The sequence below is a fragment of the Arachis hypogaea genome, chromosome 1 (genome assembly GCF_003086295.3).
Source record: "Arachis hypogaea cultivar Tifrunner chromosome 1, arahy.Tifrunner.gnm2.J5K5, whole genome shotgun sequence".
NCBI classification, from domain to species: domain Eukaryota; kingdom Viridiplantae; phylum Streptophyta; class Magnoliopsida; order Fabales; family Fabaceae; genus Arachis; species Arachis hypogaea.
The window spans coordinates 96258602-96275317 of NC_092036.1; the positions used below are offsets into that span (position 1 = coordinate 96258602).

Here is a 16716-nt window from a genome sequence, read left to right on the forward strand (position 1 = left end):
ATTTAAAATTACATATACCGGTCTTCTAGATTTAGTTCCGGACACCAATGTGATTCCTCAGTCCTTTTCGATAATGACTCAGCAAACAAAGTGCCATGGTGGCACTCTCTCTGCCACGCTGGACAACGTTGTTTACCCTTTAGCGCCCAAATAAGTAAAAGACGTCGTGTGGCTTGTATATAAAGGAGAAGGAACGATTTTTACCCATACAAAATATTCATCTTCTTCTCTACCTCCATCATTCTTCTTCATCTCTAATCAATGGTGCCAGGGAAGAGTTTCTGAAATCATTCATCACCTAAGTTGAACTAACCCACAACTAGGTTAGAGAAAAATCACAGTGTTTCAAAGGAAGGAGGTTGCTCCCATCTCGTTCTTAGCCAATGTAATTGTTAATATTGGAGTTTAGTGATTTTTTTTTATTTTTAATTTATTTTTGGAAGCATGTATGATTGTACTCTATGGTGCTGGTGTTCTTATCAATGGAGAACCTTTATACTTTGTTGCAATTATTATTTCTAGTAGGGTTTCTTTGATTGCTTATACGTTGGGTTGGATTGTTGGGGTGCTCTGTTTTTTTATGAATGAAACAGGGGATGATGTTGATAGGGTTAGAGCTATGCAATTTTAAACTGGTTTTTGAATTTTGACTTTCATCTCTGAATAATTTTGATTCTTACACTGAAAATTCAAGTTGACGGAGACATTTATCAACATGCATTTTGAAGAAAAAAATTGCAGTTAAAATCTTAGAAGAAAATCATTGTTCATTATTGTGATCAGTTACTACTGCAGTAATACTTTGATGTAGTAAATTTTGATAAAAACCAAAATCGGCACAACAATTTTGGCCATCAAGTTTGTTGTGCTTATCTACAAAAATTTTCACCACAATTTTATTCATAACTAAGCATGCTGTTATATTGTCCAATTGAAACTACATGTATTTTCTTATAGTTGAGACAGTTCTACTAGAAAAAAATAACTAAATGTATGCTGAAAAAGAAAAGAAAAATACTTTAAGTAGTGCGATGAAAATTGAACTAAGGTACAATGTATAATAGTGTATTTCATCTCTGAAGTATGCAAAAAATAGTGTATATGTTTAATATTTGTCTGTGACTTCTAATTTGAATGATACATGATTTTAAACTAAGGTTATATTATCTCTTTTTTTATTATGTAGATGGCTGAATTGATTGATATTATGATACATCACGGGGTAATTTCCAAAAAAAGGAAGACGACATACTGGTTTATTCTCTAGATAACAGGACTTGTTTAGGCGATCTTGATGTGGACACTCTGAACATATTTTACGTGAGGAATTACAATAAAAAATTTGGTTATGATGAAATATAGAAGTGCTGGTGGCTTGTGCCTGGGAGGAACCTAGAAGTTGGTTTGAGGAATCTAGACAGCGATAATGAACTCATGGAAATGTGTTACCATACTCAGAAAACAAAAGATTGGTTGAAGTGTATTATGAGCATGGTGTCTCACTTCCTGAGATATTAGAAGGTGATACTAGTGTTGTCTACTTGGACGATGAAGAAGATGTTGGGTAGAGACCAAGTGAGGCACCAATTCCTAATTTTAAATCCACTTTAGTTGATGCCCCCTTCCAAATTCTAAGCCAAATGAACAAGATTCTAACTCTAATTTTGGGCTAAGTGCAGCTCCAACATCCACTCCTACTACTGTCAACATTGTCTCCATACCTAAACCACAACCATCCAAGCCTACCAATATTTTTAACAAACCCAACAGCACTACCAACTACCAAGTCCTTTATACCTTCCAGGATCACCAAGTCTGCAACAAACCCAACTAAATCAACCAAACCCACTAACCCAAAAACGTCCACCAAATCCACAAATCCAAAATCATCTACCAAGTCCACTAACCCAAAAAAATCCACCAACCCCATAAGTGTCACAAATTTCAGCAAGCCAACCCAAGTCAGAAAGTTTTGAACAAGGTCTGCTTCCAAAAGAGGGATAGCACATGTTACTCCAGCCTCAATTCATGCTGATGATTCTTCTGACTCTTATGAAAGTGTAGAAGATGAACTATATAGGCCAGGTTTGGAAGGTAGTTCTTCATCTTCAGATGAAGGATTTGTGTCTAGCAAAGGTAGGAGGAGTTCTCTTAAGTTTAAACATACCTCTGCCTCTGTCTTTGTGAAACTTAAGGAGAAGATTGTTATTGAAGATGATGGACTAGTGGAGGATGTCTCGGATGGCGAAGTTGACATTGGTTTTATTGGTGCAGATTGTGGATTTGATCCTGGTGCTGATTCTGATGAGGCTAATTTGTGGCATTCTGAAGAGATGAAGACCCCTCCCAACTCTGATGAGAAGCTAACAGATGTTGACTCAGATGATGGTTGTCCATTGTTTAGAGATGAAGAAAGGTTTGGAGAGTTAGTGCTGAAAGTTGGTATGAAATTCACTACTAAATAAGAGTTCAATGAGTCTATTAAGGAGTACACAATTCAGGAAGGAAGGAGACTTAGGTTGATAAAAAAAATAATAGCAAAAGAGTGAGAGCTGTGTGTAAAGTAAAGGAATGTCCATGGCTGATGTATGCCTTAAGAGACTATAGGGATACTTGTTGGCAGATAAAAATATTCAACAATGATCACACTTGTGCTAGAGATGACAGAAACAAGACTGCCAACCGTAATTAGGTGTGTAGTAAATTGGTTAAAAAAGATAAAAGTACCTAAACTTCAGGCATTGTGTAACACCCTAATTTTTAGCACGTCATGATCGTACCAAAAGTAAGGAGTTACTAACCTGTTCTCCTTATTTACTATTTAATATTGAGCCTTTAGGTCGATATCGCGTTTCAGTTTATAAGAAAATACCAGAAAATTATTTTGTAGTAATTCAAATCACACAATTATTAATAATAATACATGCTATACAAATGAATTCAATATAAAACTCAAATACAATACCTATCCCTCTGGATAAAATAAAACTTAAAGCAACAAGGGCGAGGGAACTCTATAAAAATAACAGGAATCACAAGTAAATCTACTAGTCGTCTGCATCTTCTAACTGAATCTTCGAACCTGTGTCACTAAAAGAGTGGAAGATTTTGGGGTGAGAACAAACCACACGTTCTCAGTAGGGAATGGGAATGCCGTAAAAGTAATGAAATAAAGTGCAAATAATTTACTTCACTCAATAAACCTATATTTTTATCAAACCCTTTGAAAATACTTTTATTTCTACTTTAGATAAATAATTACTTTTCTTTAAATTTCTAAACTCAAAACAAATTTTAAGTATAAAACTAGTCACATTTTTTGTCTCTTAGCCACATAATTAATCCTCAGTCAAATGTCAACTCGTAATCACTTTAATACACTCGCAAACAAATAGTGCAAGCAAGAGATTCAATTCAATGTACAAGCAAGTCACAACAAGACAAACAATACAATCACAAAGTAATAAAACAAGCAAGGCAATCAAATGCAAATGTGCAAACAACATGATGCATGTCTATCCCTAACGCATGCCATGAGCTCATGTGTCGGTTGCCTACCCGCTCCCGACATTACTTGGGCACAAGTCCCAGATATGGTTTTCCAGATGCATCAGTGTGCTTATAAGTCGTACGACTAGGCTGCATCAGTGTGACTTTCCAAATCAATAAGCGTACATCTGGAAAACAGTTCTCAGTGTGTGGGCGTCCCCACTTTACATTTGGCACTAAGGCCCAAACAATGTCACATCTGCTCTCCTGTGACAGACGCTTCATTAATTAATATATTTTCTTAAATCTTTGTTCTCTGCTCTCCTGTGGCAGAGATTCCTTTTCTTAAAAAAACAAACTCAAAAACAATACTTAGAACAAAATCTCTCCTTACAAAATTGGATTTAAAACATTATGGTTTTCTTAATAAATCTAGTTTAAAAATAGAATACACCTTTTCTCAACTAAATAAATCTCAAATAATTTAATTTTCCAAAACCAAATCTTTTAAAATAACTTTTCAAATAAAACCCCAGATTTTTATAAAATTTCGGCAGCACTTCCCCTAAAACTCGGGGTTAGCCACCCTTTTTCGGGTCCCAACTGAACCATTTTCAACCTCTTTTCAATCGAGAAATCAAATACATATTCATAAATTATTTACAAATACCCACTAGACTTCCATGGCACTCATAGTTTAAAAACAGTTAATTTTCAAACAAAATTTCCTATCTCTGTATGAAATCAAAATCAACAAAAGTTTCGGAAAAACTTTCTGACTGAGCTGCTGAAGAGAAAAACGTCAAGAATCGTCTGTGTCTTCTAGAACTCCAATTGGCCGAACTCAAGAGGAAGGGGAGCTATATTACTGTCAGCTTCCACCAAACAAAAATAACGTCAACGTGTAGAGGAGAAAAATACGAACACTTTTACCAGATTAGATTTTTTATTGGAGTTACGGATCTCAAGAAATTGGAGCCGGAAACTCATGGTTTCCATGGAAGCTCATTCGGTCTTTCTTTCTTCTTTCTCCCAAGTTCACTCAATGAATAATGAATAGAAGGAAAGATGATTGTGATAAGTGAAGTTTTGTGGTGATTAAAGCATTATAGGTGTCATTAGTTAATAAGGAATGAAACATGTGTCATGATATTAACATATATATACATATATATGTATTAATACAAGCTACCCTAGGTTTTTCTTACTTTTTGTTTCCTTAATGGTTTCGGCGAATAATAATAATAATAATAATAATAATAAATTTTTATTTTATCTACTAAAATAATTTTTAATAAATAATTCAAACTAATAAAATAAGTTATAATCAAATTAAATTTAATAATAATAAAATTTTATTTAATTATTTTGGTTAGAAATAATTTTTTTAAAAATAAAATTCAACAAATATAATAACTCATAAATAGTTAATTATTTAATTTTCGAAAACTTGGGGTCTTACACATTGTGAAGCAATGATATTTCAAGACAAAATTTTATCTTACTTTAAATAAGAATTCAATTTCTAGGGCATTGTGTGATACAAGAGGTATTGTGTATGGTGATGAAAAGAAACATTACATGATGGTGCAAAACTATGGTCTGACATTGCTAAAAGCCAATCCTAAATCAACTATCCAGATTGCAACCATTCCTCAACCAGATGGGTCAGTGATATTTGATAAAATGTATGTATGTTTAAGTGGTTGTAGGAATGGGTTCAAAGTTGGATGAAGGTCGTTGATTGGGTTAGACGGTGTCGGTGCCTTTCTCAAGACTCAATTTGATGGCCAAATTCTATCTGCAGTTGGACAGGATACCAATCATCATATATATGTCATAGCCTGGGCTTGTTGATGTAGAAAACAAAGAAAATTGAAAGTGGTTCCTCGAGTTACTTCACCAAGACTTAGGAGACTATAAAATCAATGGATGGTGCTTCATATCCGACATGCAGAAGGTAACAGTTACATAAAATTTTCAATATTTGAGCTATAATTATTAATGTAACGTATATGATTCTAAATATGTTTAGGCTATACTATTTGTGCTTCATACATATGATTCTTAATATACATATGATTCTTAATATACTTGATATCATGTATTGTCGTTGTGTGATTTGACTTGGACTGACATGATGCACAATAATAAAAATTTAGGAACTGCTATGTATATAATTGTTGAATGTGAGGAACCTTTATGGGGAGTCGTACTGAAAGTGAGGGACTGTTATGGGATCAATAATATAATATTATAACATTGATTTTCATGCCAGGGTCTAATTCCTGCTATGCAAGAGGTGATGTCTAGAGTGCATCACTGATTTTAGTATTGTTGTCTAAATATTTTTATATTTGCTGCATTCTTGTAGGAATTCTCTATGTACATGCATGTGCTACCTTGTCTAAGGTGAATAAGCCTCCAGAAAATTTTTGTCATCCATTGGTGACTATGAAATCATACAAGGCAACATATAACCACCACATAAATCCAATACCTGGACAACTGCTGTAGGAGGTTTCCGAATTTAATAAGTCACGTGCACCAAAGGCCACCAAAAAAATTAAAGATGAAAAGAAGAATGAATTCGGATGAAAAACATGGAGGAGGCAAGAGATCGAGGCTAGATACTAAGAACAACGACAACACTCATTTGAAAATGCAGCTTAGAAAATTTACTTACAGTTATTGTGGTAATAAAGGTCACACCAACAGAGATTACAAAAAGAAGAAATTGGCTGATGTAGCAGCAGCTGCTGCTGTTGTGGCTGAGGCTGAGACTGCTGCAAAAAACAAAGAGGGTGAAGGAGGAGGTGATCCACCAGCCGACCAAACATGTGTTGCTACCTCTGATGGAACAAACCAACAAGGTGAAGTAGAAAATGTATAACCTATTAATTCAGCACCTATTGCTTCAGCAGCCAGTGATGTCCAACCAGTCGAACTTAAGTTGTCTCAACCTACCTGTTTTGAATAAAAGAATTCTCAGCAGATAAAGATGTAAATGCTATTGTTATATTATAACCTATTACTGTAATTTGACTTTGGAACCTGAATATTTTTACATGATATAGGTTGCTAAAAATATAAGGCCTGCAAAGTTGTCGGCAAGAAGAAGAAGTTCTTCACCACCGAGTTCTGTCACAGTCAATTCGTTGCAGGGTGCTAGCTCAGGAACAACATCAAGGAAGACAAGTTTAATGAAGTTTGTGCCTACTCCCAGTTTCAAAGCATCAAGAAAAAAGACTTGAATAAATTAGTTAGATGTGTTTAGGAAGGTTATGAAAATTAGTATGTGGCATTAGGCTTTTAATATTTTGTTAAAATTTAGACAATAACTATTAAGATCAGTCCTGGTTATTTTGATATCACAGTGAATTTTTTGATGTTAATACTCTTGATGCTTGGTTATGCATCTTTTTTGTTCAACTATGATAACTAATTTAATATAAAATCTGGTTCGTTGGTTTAACTTGCTTATTCTAATCCTATTTAAATATAAATTAATTTTGCTGAATCATGTGTAAGTCACAGGAATACCACAAATTAAATTATTCATTCCATTCATATATTTTTACACAATACATATTTTATTACATTACATTACACATGAATCGTTCCACAACTTTTTTTTTTTCAAAATTTGTTACACATCACTAACAAAAACACTACCATCATAAACACAACTACCATCAACAAATGGGTCATGAATTTTTTACTTCTTACATCATCTTCCAACCTCCCAACCCTCCATGCTAGGTTCATCTTCATTCCACCATTGACTCTATCAGAATCTGCTATTCCAACATTTTTCTCTTCTTCAATGTTAGCCCAAACAAACATACCACACCAAGTCTTTTTCCTTGTCTGAAATGAACCAAAAAAAGAAGATGAAATGAAGCAAGCAAGAACAAATGAACAAAATATCATATATTTAACTTACATTATAATTGGGACATCCAAAAAATAGCTTGTTTGGATTTGATTCTATTCCAGACCATCGCAGAACTGGACGGTAACCACATCCACACCATTCTGGCACGCTCGCACTTCTGTTCTGGCTTTGTGACTTGGCCTAGTTACCGCTTGAAGGAGAGCGAATCGAGCTTCCAGTTGCGGTACTTCCACCACCCACCATGGTGCTGCAACTAAAAGCGACGAATGACGAAGATTTTACAGGAAGAAGAGCAACAAGAATAAGAAGAAGATAACGAAGAATAAGAAGACAACAAGAAGGAGGACAGAAATTGAAGAAGAACCTAACTCAGATAAATGAGAGAAAATTAGGGTTTTAGGGACTAAATTGGGTACAAATACAATCCTCACCACGTCAGCAAGCCATTGCAGGGTCCAGCGTGGCAGAGAGAGTGCCACCATAGCACTCCGTTTGCTGAGTCATCACCGGAAAGGACTGAGGAACCACATTGGTGCCCGAAACTAAATCTGGAGGACTAGTATAAGTAATTTTAAATCTCGATAACCAAAATGAGTAATCGTGTGAATCTCATGAACTAAAATGGAGATTTAGTCCATCTATATGGCTTGCAATTGCTTGTGTAATTCTAGTATTATACTATGTTAAGATGATTACAGTAATTATAATGTTTTAGAAAGTATTGTTGAAATTAAAGTAATATTTTTTATTATTAAACAATGTTTTTAAAAAATATTGATAAAAAATTTTTAAAATATAAAAATGACTTTAATTTTAACAATATTTATATAATCACAATAGATACTATAGTATAGTTATATTAAAATTGACTACGGGTGTTCATAGATTGGATTTGATCTGCATATCCGCGATATTTATTCGAATCTGATATGAAAATTGCGTATATAAATCTGATCTGCAAGACTATCAAATCGTATTATTCGGATCCGCACACTAATAGAATTTTGTGTAGGTATCCGCATATATGCGTATCCGTAAAAATAAAGAAATAAATAAGTAAATATTTTTTTATGTTTTATTTTAACTAGTAATTATCATATATATTATATTATTTTAATTTATTATTTAAAAAATAAAAAAAATAAATTTTATTAATATTTTTTAATAAAAATAAACTTTTAAAAATATTTTTTTGTTTTACCGATATACCGATATTCGATCGGATCGGATCGAAACTTAAAACCTACGATATTCGATTTGATTCGATATGGTAATTTCAATGCGGATCAAATTGAAATTTTGGCTATATCTAATCCGATTCGATTGCGTTTACCCTAAAATTGACTGGATAAAAATTACAGTTTTATGTTCTTAATTTTTTTAAAGAAGTTAATATATATTATTTAAAATATATAATTTGTTGAAATTTGTAATGAAAAGTCAAACATATGTAACCAAGTTTAGTAATTAAAACGTGGGCATAGTATATAGGCTGTGGTAGTTGAGCTTGGTGTAGACTGTAGAAGCACCAGTTTCCGGATAAAAAAGCACCAGTTTAGGGATAAAAAAGGCAGTTGCCATTTGTCAATTGATTTTTGAATAAGTAATGAAATTGAGGGGACAATATATTGATGAGCGAAGATCATAATAGATTCTTGTCCATTAAATAAATGTTAAAAATTTATATTTAATTTCATATATACAATAATTCATATATTTGTAATAAATTAATTATTAATTTATAATAAATAATCCGTTAAAAAATACATTAATATATCATTATTTATAATTTTTATAATATTTAAAAAGTAATATTTAACTTTTTAAAAAAATTAAAATTAAATTTTAATTTCAAAAATAAATTATTTTTAATATTTAAAATTTATTATAAAAAAATTAAATTAAGCACTAAATTACATGCATCATGGAATTCATCGTATTACTGAATTAGTTTATGAGTTATAAGAATATGTGACAAAAGAAGTGACGCTACGATGAGGTCCATGATGACGGCGCTGGGGCCTGAGAGTGGAACCCAGCCATTTACAATGAGTCAAAGAAAGCACTGATAAGATACTGTTCTACTAACTTTTCTGAAATGACCATGTAAATATTTCTTACCTCATTTTACATATTTCCAACCGGGGTTGCATTTCCTTTCACTTATACTTTGACCAGGTAGTTAATTCAATACTCAATACTCACACTGTCACAGATTTAAAAAATAATTTCCCTTGAAAAATACCAAAAGAGCCACCAACCCCCCTTCCCCCATGAGCTATATAATAAACGCACACAGCACTATTATCACTATCCCAAACCAACACAAACAAATTAAACCATCGAAAATGGAATCTGCTACAGCCGCTCCCACTCAACAAGAATTCATCTTCCGATCCAAGCTTCCTGACATTCCCATCCCCACCCACCTTCCTCTCCATTCTTACTGCTTTCAGAATCTTCCACTCTTCCATGACCGCCCGTGCCTCATCGACGCCGAAACCGCCACCACGCTAACCTATGCCGACGTCCACCTCGCCACCCGCCGCATCTCCGCCGGTCTCCACTCCATCGGCATCCGCAAGGGTGACGTCATCATGCTCGTCCTCCGCAACTGCCCCGAATTCGCCCTCGCTTTCCTTGGCGCCTCCCGCTGCGGCGCCCCCGTCACGACCGCCAACCCCTTCTACACTCCCGCCGAGCTGGCCAAGCAAGCCACCGCCACCAAAACTAAGCTCATCATAACGCAATCCGCTTACGTCGAGAAATTCAAAGAGTACCTGGAAACAAACAACAACGACGTCAAGATCATGTGCATTGATGGTTCCCCTGAAGAATCACAGGACACTAGTGTTCTGCACTTTTCCCTTCTCACAAATTCCAATGAAAACGACGAGCCTGAAGTTAACATCACCCCCGACGATCTCGTGGCGATCCCGTTCTCCTCCGGGACATCGGGGCTGCCAAAGGGGGTGATGTTAACGCACAGCAACCTGGTAACCACGGTGGCGCAACTTGTTGACGGCGAGAATCCTCATCAGTACACGCACAGCGAGGACGTTCTCCTCTGCGTGCTGCCAATGTTTCACATATACGCACTGAACTCGATCTTGTTATGTGGCATTCGAGCGGGTGCGGCGGTTCTGATCGTGCAGAAGTTTGAGATAACGACTCTGATGGAGTTGATAGAGAAGTACAGGGTGACGGTGGCGTCTCTGGTGCCGCCGATAGTGTTGGCGGTGGTGAAGAGTGGGGATACTCACAGGTATGATCTGTCTTCGATTCGTGGGGTGATATCAGGTGCCGCTCCCATGGGAATGGAGCTTCAGGAAGCTGTGAAGGCTAGGCTTCCCCATGCCACTCTCGGACAGGTTAATATTAATTTTTGAGCAATGCTAGGGCCAGCAATTTTTTGGATTGTTAGCCATCAACTAGCCATCAATGATGATTTGATGGTGTGAGATTGGTGTGAGATTTCATCCGATGGCTCACCTTCCTCTGCTGGTTACATGCTGGCCAAAATTCAATAAAACTGCTGGTCTCCTAGACTTTTATTAATTAATAGTAATTATTAACGGGTCAAATTACAATTTACGCTACTGATTTCTTTCTAGAGAAAGTCTAGGGCAACTTTATTAAATTTGGGCAGTAACCAGCAACATTTCTACTAAAGAAATAATTTTATTAAAAATTTTCTAAAAAAGGAATATATTCATTTCTAGTTTCATGCTTTTATAACTCTATCACTATTGTTCTATATATATTAAATTGTACTTCTATTAAGGATTTTCTAATTGAGGTATTGGACTCATGTTTACTCATTACATTAACCATTATTTTTATACGGAAATATCTCTATTTAAGTACATAATAATATGCCATTATTTACGCTACTGATTTCTGCTAACAATGAAATTAAAGTTTTCTCTAGAAAATATGATTTTGATATTTTTAATAGAGGAGAGTGGATCCTCTAGTAAAAAATATTAAATGGTATGCAGTGTTTAATATTTTAATCTAATCATTCATCATTCTTTCTCTTATTTATTTTTGATTTCACTTATAGAATTAAAATTAAAAGATCACACTGTATTTTGTTAAGTGTTAAAAAAACGGAAGAGGATCTATTTCCTCAATAGAGTAATCATTGAGAATTTTAAAATAAAATAAAAAACAGCTAAACAATTTAATATATTTACATAACTCAAATATGTTAACCATTATTTGTTAATCTGGATCTTCTAAATTTTAAAATTTATTTTAAAAGATAAAATATGATCTATCACCATTTATTTTATAGGTGGAAGACTAAGAGAAAATATATAAAAAAATATTCAATAGTAAAGGATCTCACTTTATTTAATGAGAATCGAAAATTTAAAGGATCCGAATTCTATTATTTTTAGGCCAAGATATCGCTATTTGAGTTCATACGTTGTTTTAATATGCCATGATTCTCTTGTACATAAAATTGTATTTTTTATGTTAAGATTTTGATTAGTGATAGGTAACGTATAGATTTGATTTGATTATGATACACAGGGCTATGGGATGACAGAAGCGGGGCCACTTGCCATAAGCTTAGCATTTGCAAAGGAACCATTCAACGTTAAATCAGGTGCATGCGGCTCCGTCGTTAGAAACGCTGAGATGAAAATCGTCGACACTGACACTGGTACTTCCCTTCCACCTAACAAACCCGGTGAAATTTGCATTCGAGGCACTAAAGTCATGAAAGGTATACGATACTATCTATTATTCATCATCTCTGCATGCATCTTAGTAGCTTCTACCCAAATATAATGGACAACACTAGCAAACCCATTATATATAATCTATTAATCATCATCATACTATGCATTCTAATAATTAGGTAAGAATGTGATACTTTACCACCTAAGGGCCAAACGTAATGCTTTAGATATGTAACAATAATAATTAACACAACTGAAACAAAAAGTTTACTCGGAGATAAGTGATGTGGTCACATCGCATCTCTATCGGGGTTGTCATTTTCTCGTAGTAGAAGATGCGCACTATACATACCATAGTCTAATGTGGGGTAGTTGTAAGTTTGGTGGAACAAAGTGGGTGGGTTTGGATTTGTATTGTAATAATTAAATATTTCATGTTTGTGGCTACGGGCTACCAAAACTAAAGAAAACTGATGAGGACGTGATCACTGTACGTAATATACCAAGTTATGAGGGCTTCCACGTAAAGCACCTTTCATACTCACCAACCACAACTTCTGTGTATTGGTGCTTCCATTATACTCAACACACTGGAATAAGAGAAATGTTAAAAAATCATCAAAATTTATTTTTTATTATTATATTATTAAATTAATAAATTAAAAAATTGAATTAATAATTAAATAATTCGTGAAATAATTAGCATTTTCTAATAACATAGCTCAATAGATGATCCAGGAGACCAAACTTGTAAGCGTTGTCAAAGGCTGAATTTGTTCAAAGTTGTAGGTGAAGTAAGTGTTGATTGGATAACCTATTTTTAGTCAACATCCTCACCTAACTCATCTTAACTAGTTTGGGCCCACCTGTCTTACAATCGTCATCATATATATATATGAAGAAATAGTATAAAAACCAAAAATTTATCAACAAAAAACTAAATAAAACTACATTAATTTATATTAATAATTAATTAATTTTAAATTTTTTAAATTTAAAATTTAAAAAAATTTAAATTGATTAAGTAAATCTAATTAAAACCTATAAAAATATTTTTTTTTTCTCATATTAACTTATCTACTTCCAACAATCATAAATTTGAAAAATATATAGAAAAACATCTATTTAATATGAAAAAGAAACATTCTGATACTTAATAGAAAAAACATCCATATATATTAATTCGTAGAAATTTTAAATTCATCCAAAAATATTTGCCTGAATTTTGGCTAATATGTTTTTGGTTCCTAGCTTTACTCTATATATATATATATATATATATATATATGCCAATGCCACATGGCATAAGTTCTTTAAAAAGTCTTATTTTTAATGTGTTACGTAATTAATGATATGATTTAATTTGGGTAGGGTACCTGAATGACCGAGAGGCGACGGAGAGAACCATAGACAAAGAAGGATGGTTACACACGGGTGACATTGGTTACATTGATGATGATGATGAGCTCTTCATCGTTGATCGCTTGAAGGAGCTTATCAAATACAAAGGATACCAAGTGGCACCTGCTGAGCTGGAATCTTTGTTGATTGCCCACCCAAACATCTCTGATGCCGCTGTTGTACCGTAAGTCTGTTACCCTACCTACTCCACTAAAAGGCTCTTACTCTCATAATACCCTGTTTGACTTTTTTTTTTTTTAATTACATTCAGGCTGAAAGATGAAGTTGCTGGAGAAGTACCAGTTGCATTTGTTGTGAGATCAAATGGTTCTAATATCACCGAGGATGAAATCAAGAAATATATTTCTAAACAGGTGGTATTTTACAAGAGAATAAACAGAGTGTTCTTCACTGAAAGTATTCCAAAAGCAGCGTCAGGTAAAATTCTGAGGAAGGTATTAACAGCAAGGCTTAACGAAGGTTTGGTGACCAATTAGCTAGCTATATATTGGTCTTGGTCAAACAAGGTCAACGTAACCACGTACAAAAGAGGCCGTCCTCCTATTAATTTGTTTTTGTTTGTATGTTTGTAATTTCATGACATCATCCATCACATAATTCAAATATTGTATTATAATCCAGTTATGTATGTATGGTATAATGGTAATTTCATAGTTGCGCTATCATACAAGGACTACAACAACACATACATATGTCAAGACACCGTACTCCAATTGCAGCTTGTGCACATGTATGTAATAGTACAATTCATCATCTTTAGTTAGAGAAGTATTGAAAATCATAACTCTATACCAAAAACTTTTTTTTTTTGGTTAACCTATACCAAAAACTTACTTCACAAAAACAAAGATAAAAAAAATTGAATTATATGGTAAAAATGTAAGTTTACAGTTTTTTTTTATATGATAAAAGAGAAATTAAAAATACGTAGCACTCACATTTTGAATATTAATAAAATAATAAAAAATAACTATAAAAAAATTATATTTTCTCTCTATACAACCTAGCAGAATGTCCAAAAAAAAACCACCAATCTCTTTTATTGACAAAATGACGTACAGTGTCAAGTCTACGGATCATCCATTTCATACAGTGGATCCAATTTTTTGTTTGTACGTGGGTTGGATCCAACTTTTAAAGTTAAGGCCTGCTGAGTAATCCAGTGCAAGACCCAATTAGACTCTCAACAAAAATGGCTTTGTGAAGAAGTGTTATGCTGTTTACGAATTTTACCTTAACAAACACATTTTAGGATCATGACAAAAAAAAAACACATTTTAGGAATACTTCATCTTGTTGAAAAAAAAAAAAGTCAGAAAACTAATCTCCTCCAATAAATTGTGTGCTCATTGGTTAGCTCAAAACAGCATCAAGTACAAAGACGACTTTTACTTCTTAGATTTCTCACATTTAGATCTTCAGCTACTTACTGAGTGATGATGTTAAAGGGGCCACCTTGCCCCAGAACCTTAAGTCATATATATATATATATATATATATTTTTCCTTGGCTTTAGTCCCCATTACCTTGCCAAAATAAGTTATTGTGTGACAACCAATATAGAACATCATTAAAATATAACAGATATATTAAAAATAAATTAAATTATATATATTTATATACAAATACATAATATCAAATTTTAGTAAGTAAATAGTATTTTTTATTGTTTAAATGCAATGTCTTTAAAATAATCCTATCTTTTCAAGTGATTGAGTTAAATAAACTTGCAATATTCGACTATTCTAAATATTCACATATAAAAAAATTAATTATATTATGTATACACTAAAATCAATTACTAGTATAAAATATATATTAAAAATAATTAAATAATATATATATATATATATATATATATAATGTCTAATTTTAGTGACTGGTTTTAGTGTATAAATAATATTTTTATAAAAAAATACTATTGACCAATAAAATTTATTATTTTTGTCAATATTAGTCAATTTTAAATACGAAAGATTAAATTTAAAATTTTAATAATATAAAAACAAAATATTAACTCTAAATATTTAATATAGATAAAAAATGTTGAGCTTCTAATATTTTTTTAACTCAAAAATCAAAATAAAACAATCAGATGGTACAATACAAACATAACACAAGGACGGACTTAAATTCTAAAATACTGTGTAATTCGTGTTTCCACTTTCCATCGTTTCGTCTCTCTACTTTTTCCATAAAACAATAAACCATAAAGTAAAGACTAACCTCTAACCTATATCTTTCCGCTAATTTGTTCCAAAATTATGCTGGAAAAGTTTAGACATTTTCAATAAGCTTGCACTAGAAAAGGACACCGACGAATACTTTCACTATTTGCTTTTGTGTTTGACGTTTTTTTTAAATGCATGGTTTTTGTTTGTAATTTTCATAAGGTGATTTTTTTTTTCTTTTTTCCCCGGTAGCAACTATATAATTGGGTTCGTTGTTGGTATGAATGTAGCCTCATACGTGGAACAAATTTGCAACAGCACCCCCCATTGCAGTTGAAAGGGAGAGATGAATGGTGTCGTAGTAGTTAAGTGTTAAGTGGTAACACCTCATTTTCCAATATCATAATCCATCATACTATCTTTAGTTTGGAGTCAACTTGTGTAACTCTTCTCTGTCTGCCACCTATAATAATTCATTCTTTCGTTACATGCCCTTTTCCATCCTCAATCCGCATAAACTTACTTCCCCAATTCCCTCTCCTTAGCCATCCTTATTTCGAAACATTCCCAAGTGCTCCATCTTAATTATAATAAGAGCCAAGAGAATTAGTAATAATAAGGAATAACTCGTATATATTTACAAACAATAATGTGTGGATGACAGTGAATTAGAGTTGTAAAAAGTCTTTTGTAGCTGCATTTGAAAGTTTTTATTTTATAAAAAAGAAGTAATTAAAGTAACAAATAAATCACTTAGCTTAAAATTTAGGAAAAATTTTAAGTGGATCGAGAACACCGGTATTCTAATTATTTTAACAGTTGATTTTAATTAATATATATTATATATATATTTTTTATAATTTAGATCAAACAATTGAAACACCGATTCTCGATACATTTGAAACTCTTCCTAAAATTTATATTTAGAATAAATTAATTTTCAAAAAAAAATATCAAGGAAGTTCTCCACAGTAACAAACGTATATAAGTTAATTCAAATTAAAAAAGATCTTTTATTATAATTATAAGGATTAATCTAGAA

At 32.9% G+C, this 16716-nt stretch overlaps 1 protein-coding gene across 1 annotated transcript; it reads left to right on the top strand.

Annotated features, from left to right (window-relative positions):
• Positions 1-9665: 9665 nt before the first annotated feature.
• Positions 9666-14123, top strand: LOC112698284 (4-coumarate--CoA ligase CCL1). The gene is made up of 4 exons (XM_025751597.3): positions 9666-10758; positions 11930-12125; positions 13453-13666; positions 13754-14123. The coding sequence occupies exons 1-4, from the start codon at positions 9736-9738 to the stop codon at positions 13977-13979; spliced, it is 1659 nt and encodes a 552-aa protein (XP_025607382.1). The 5' UTR covers positions 9666-9735; the 3' UTR covers positions 13980-14123.
• Positions 14124-16716: the final 2593 nt, after the last annotated feature.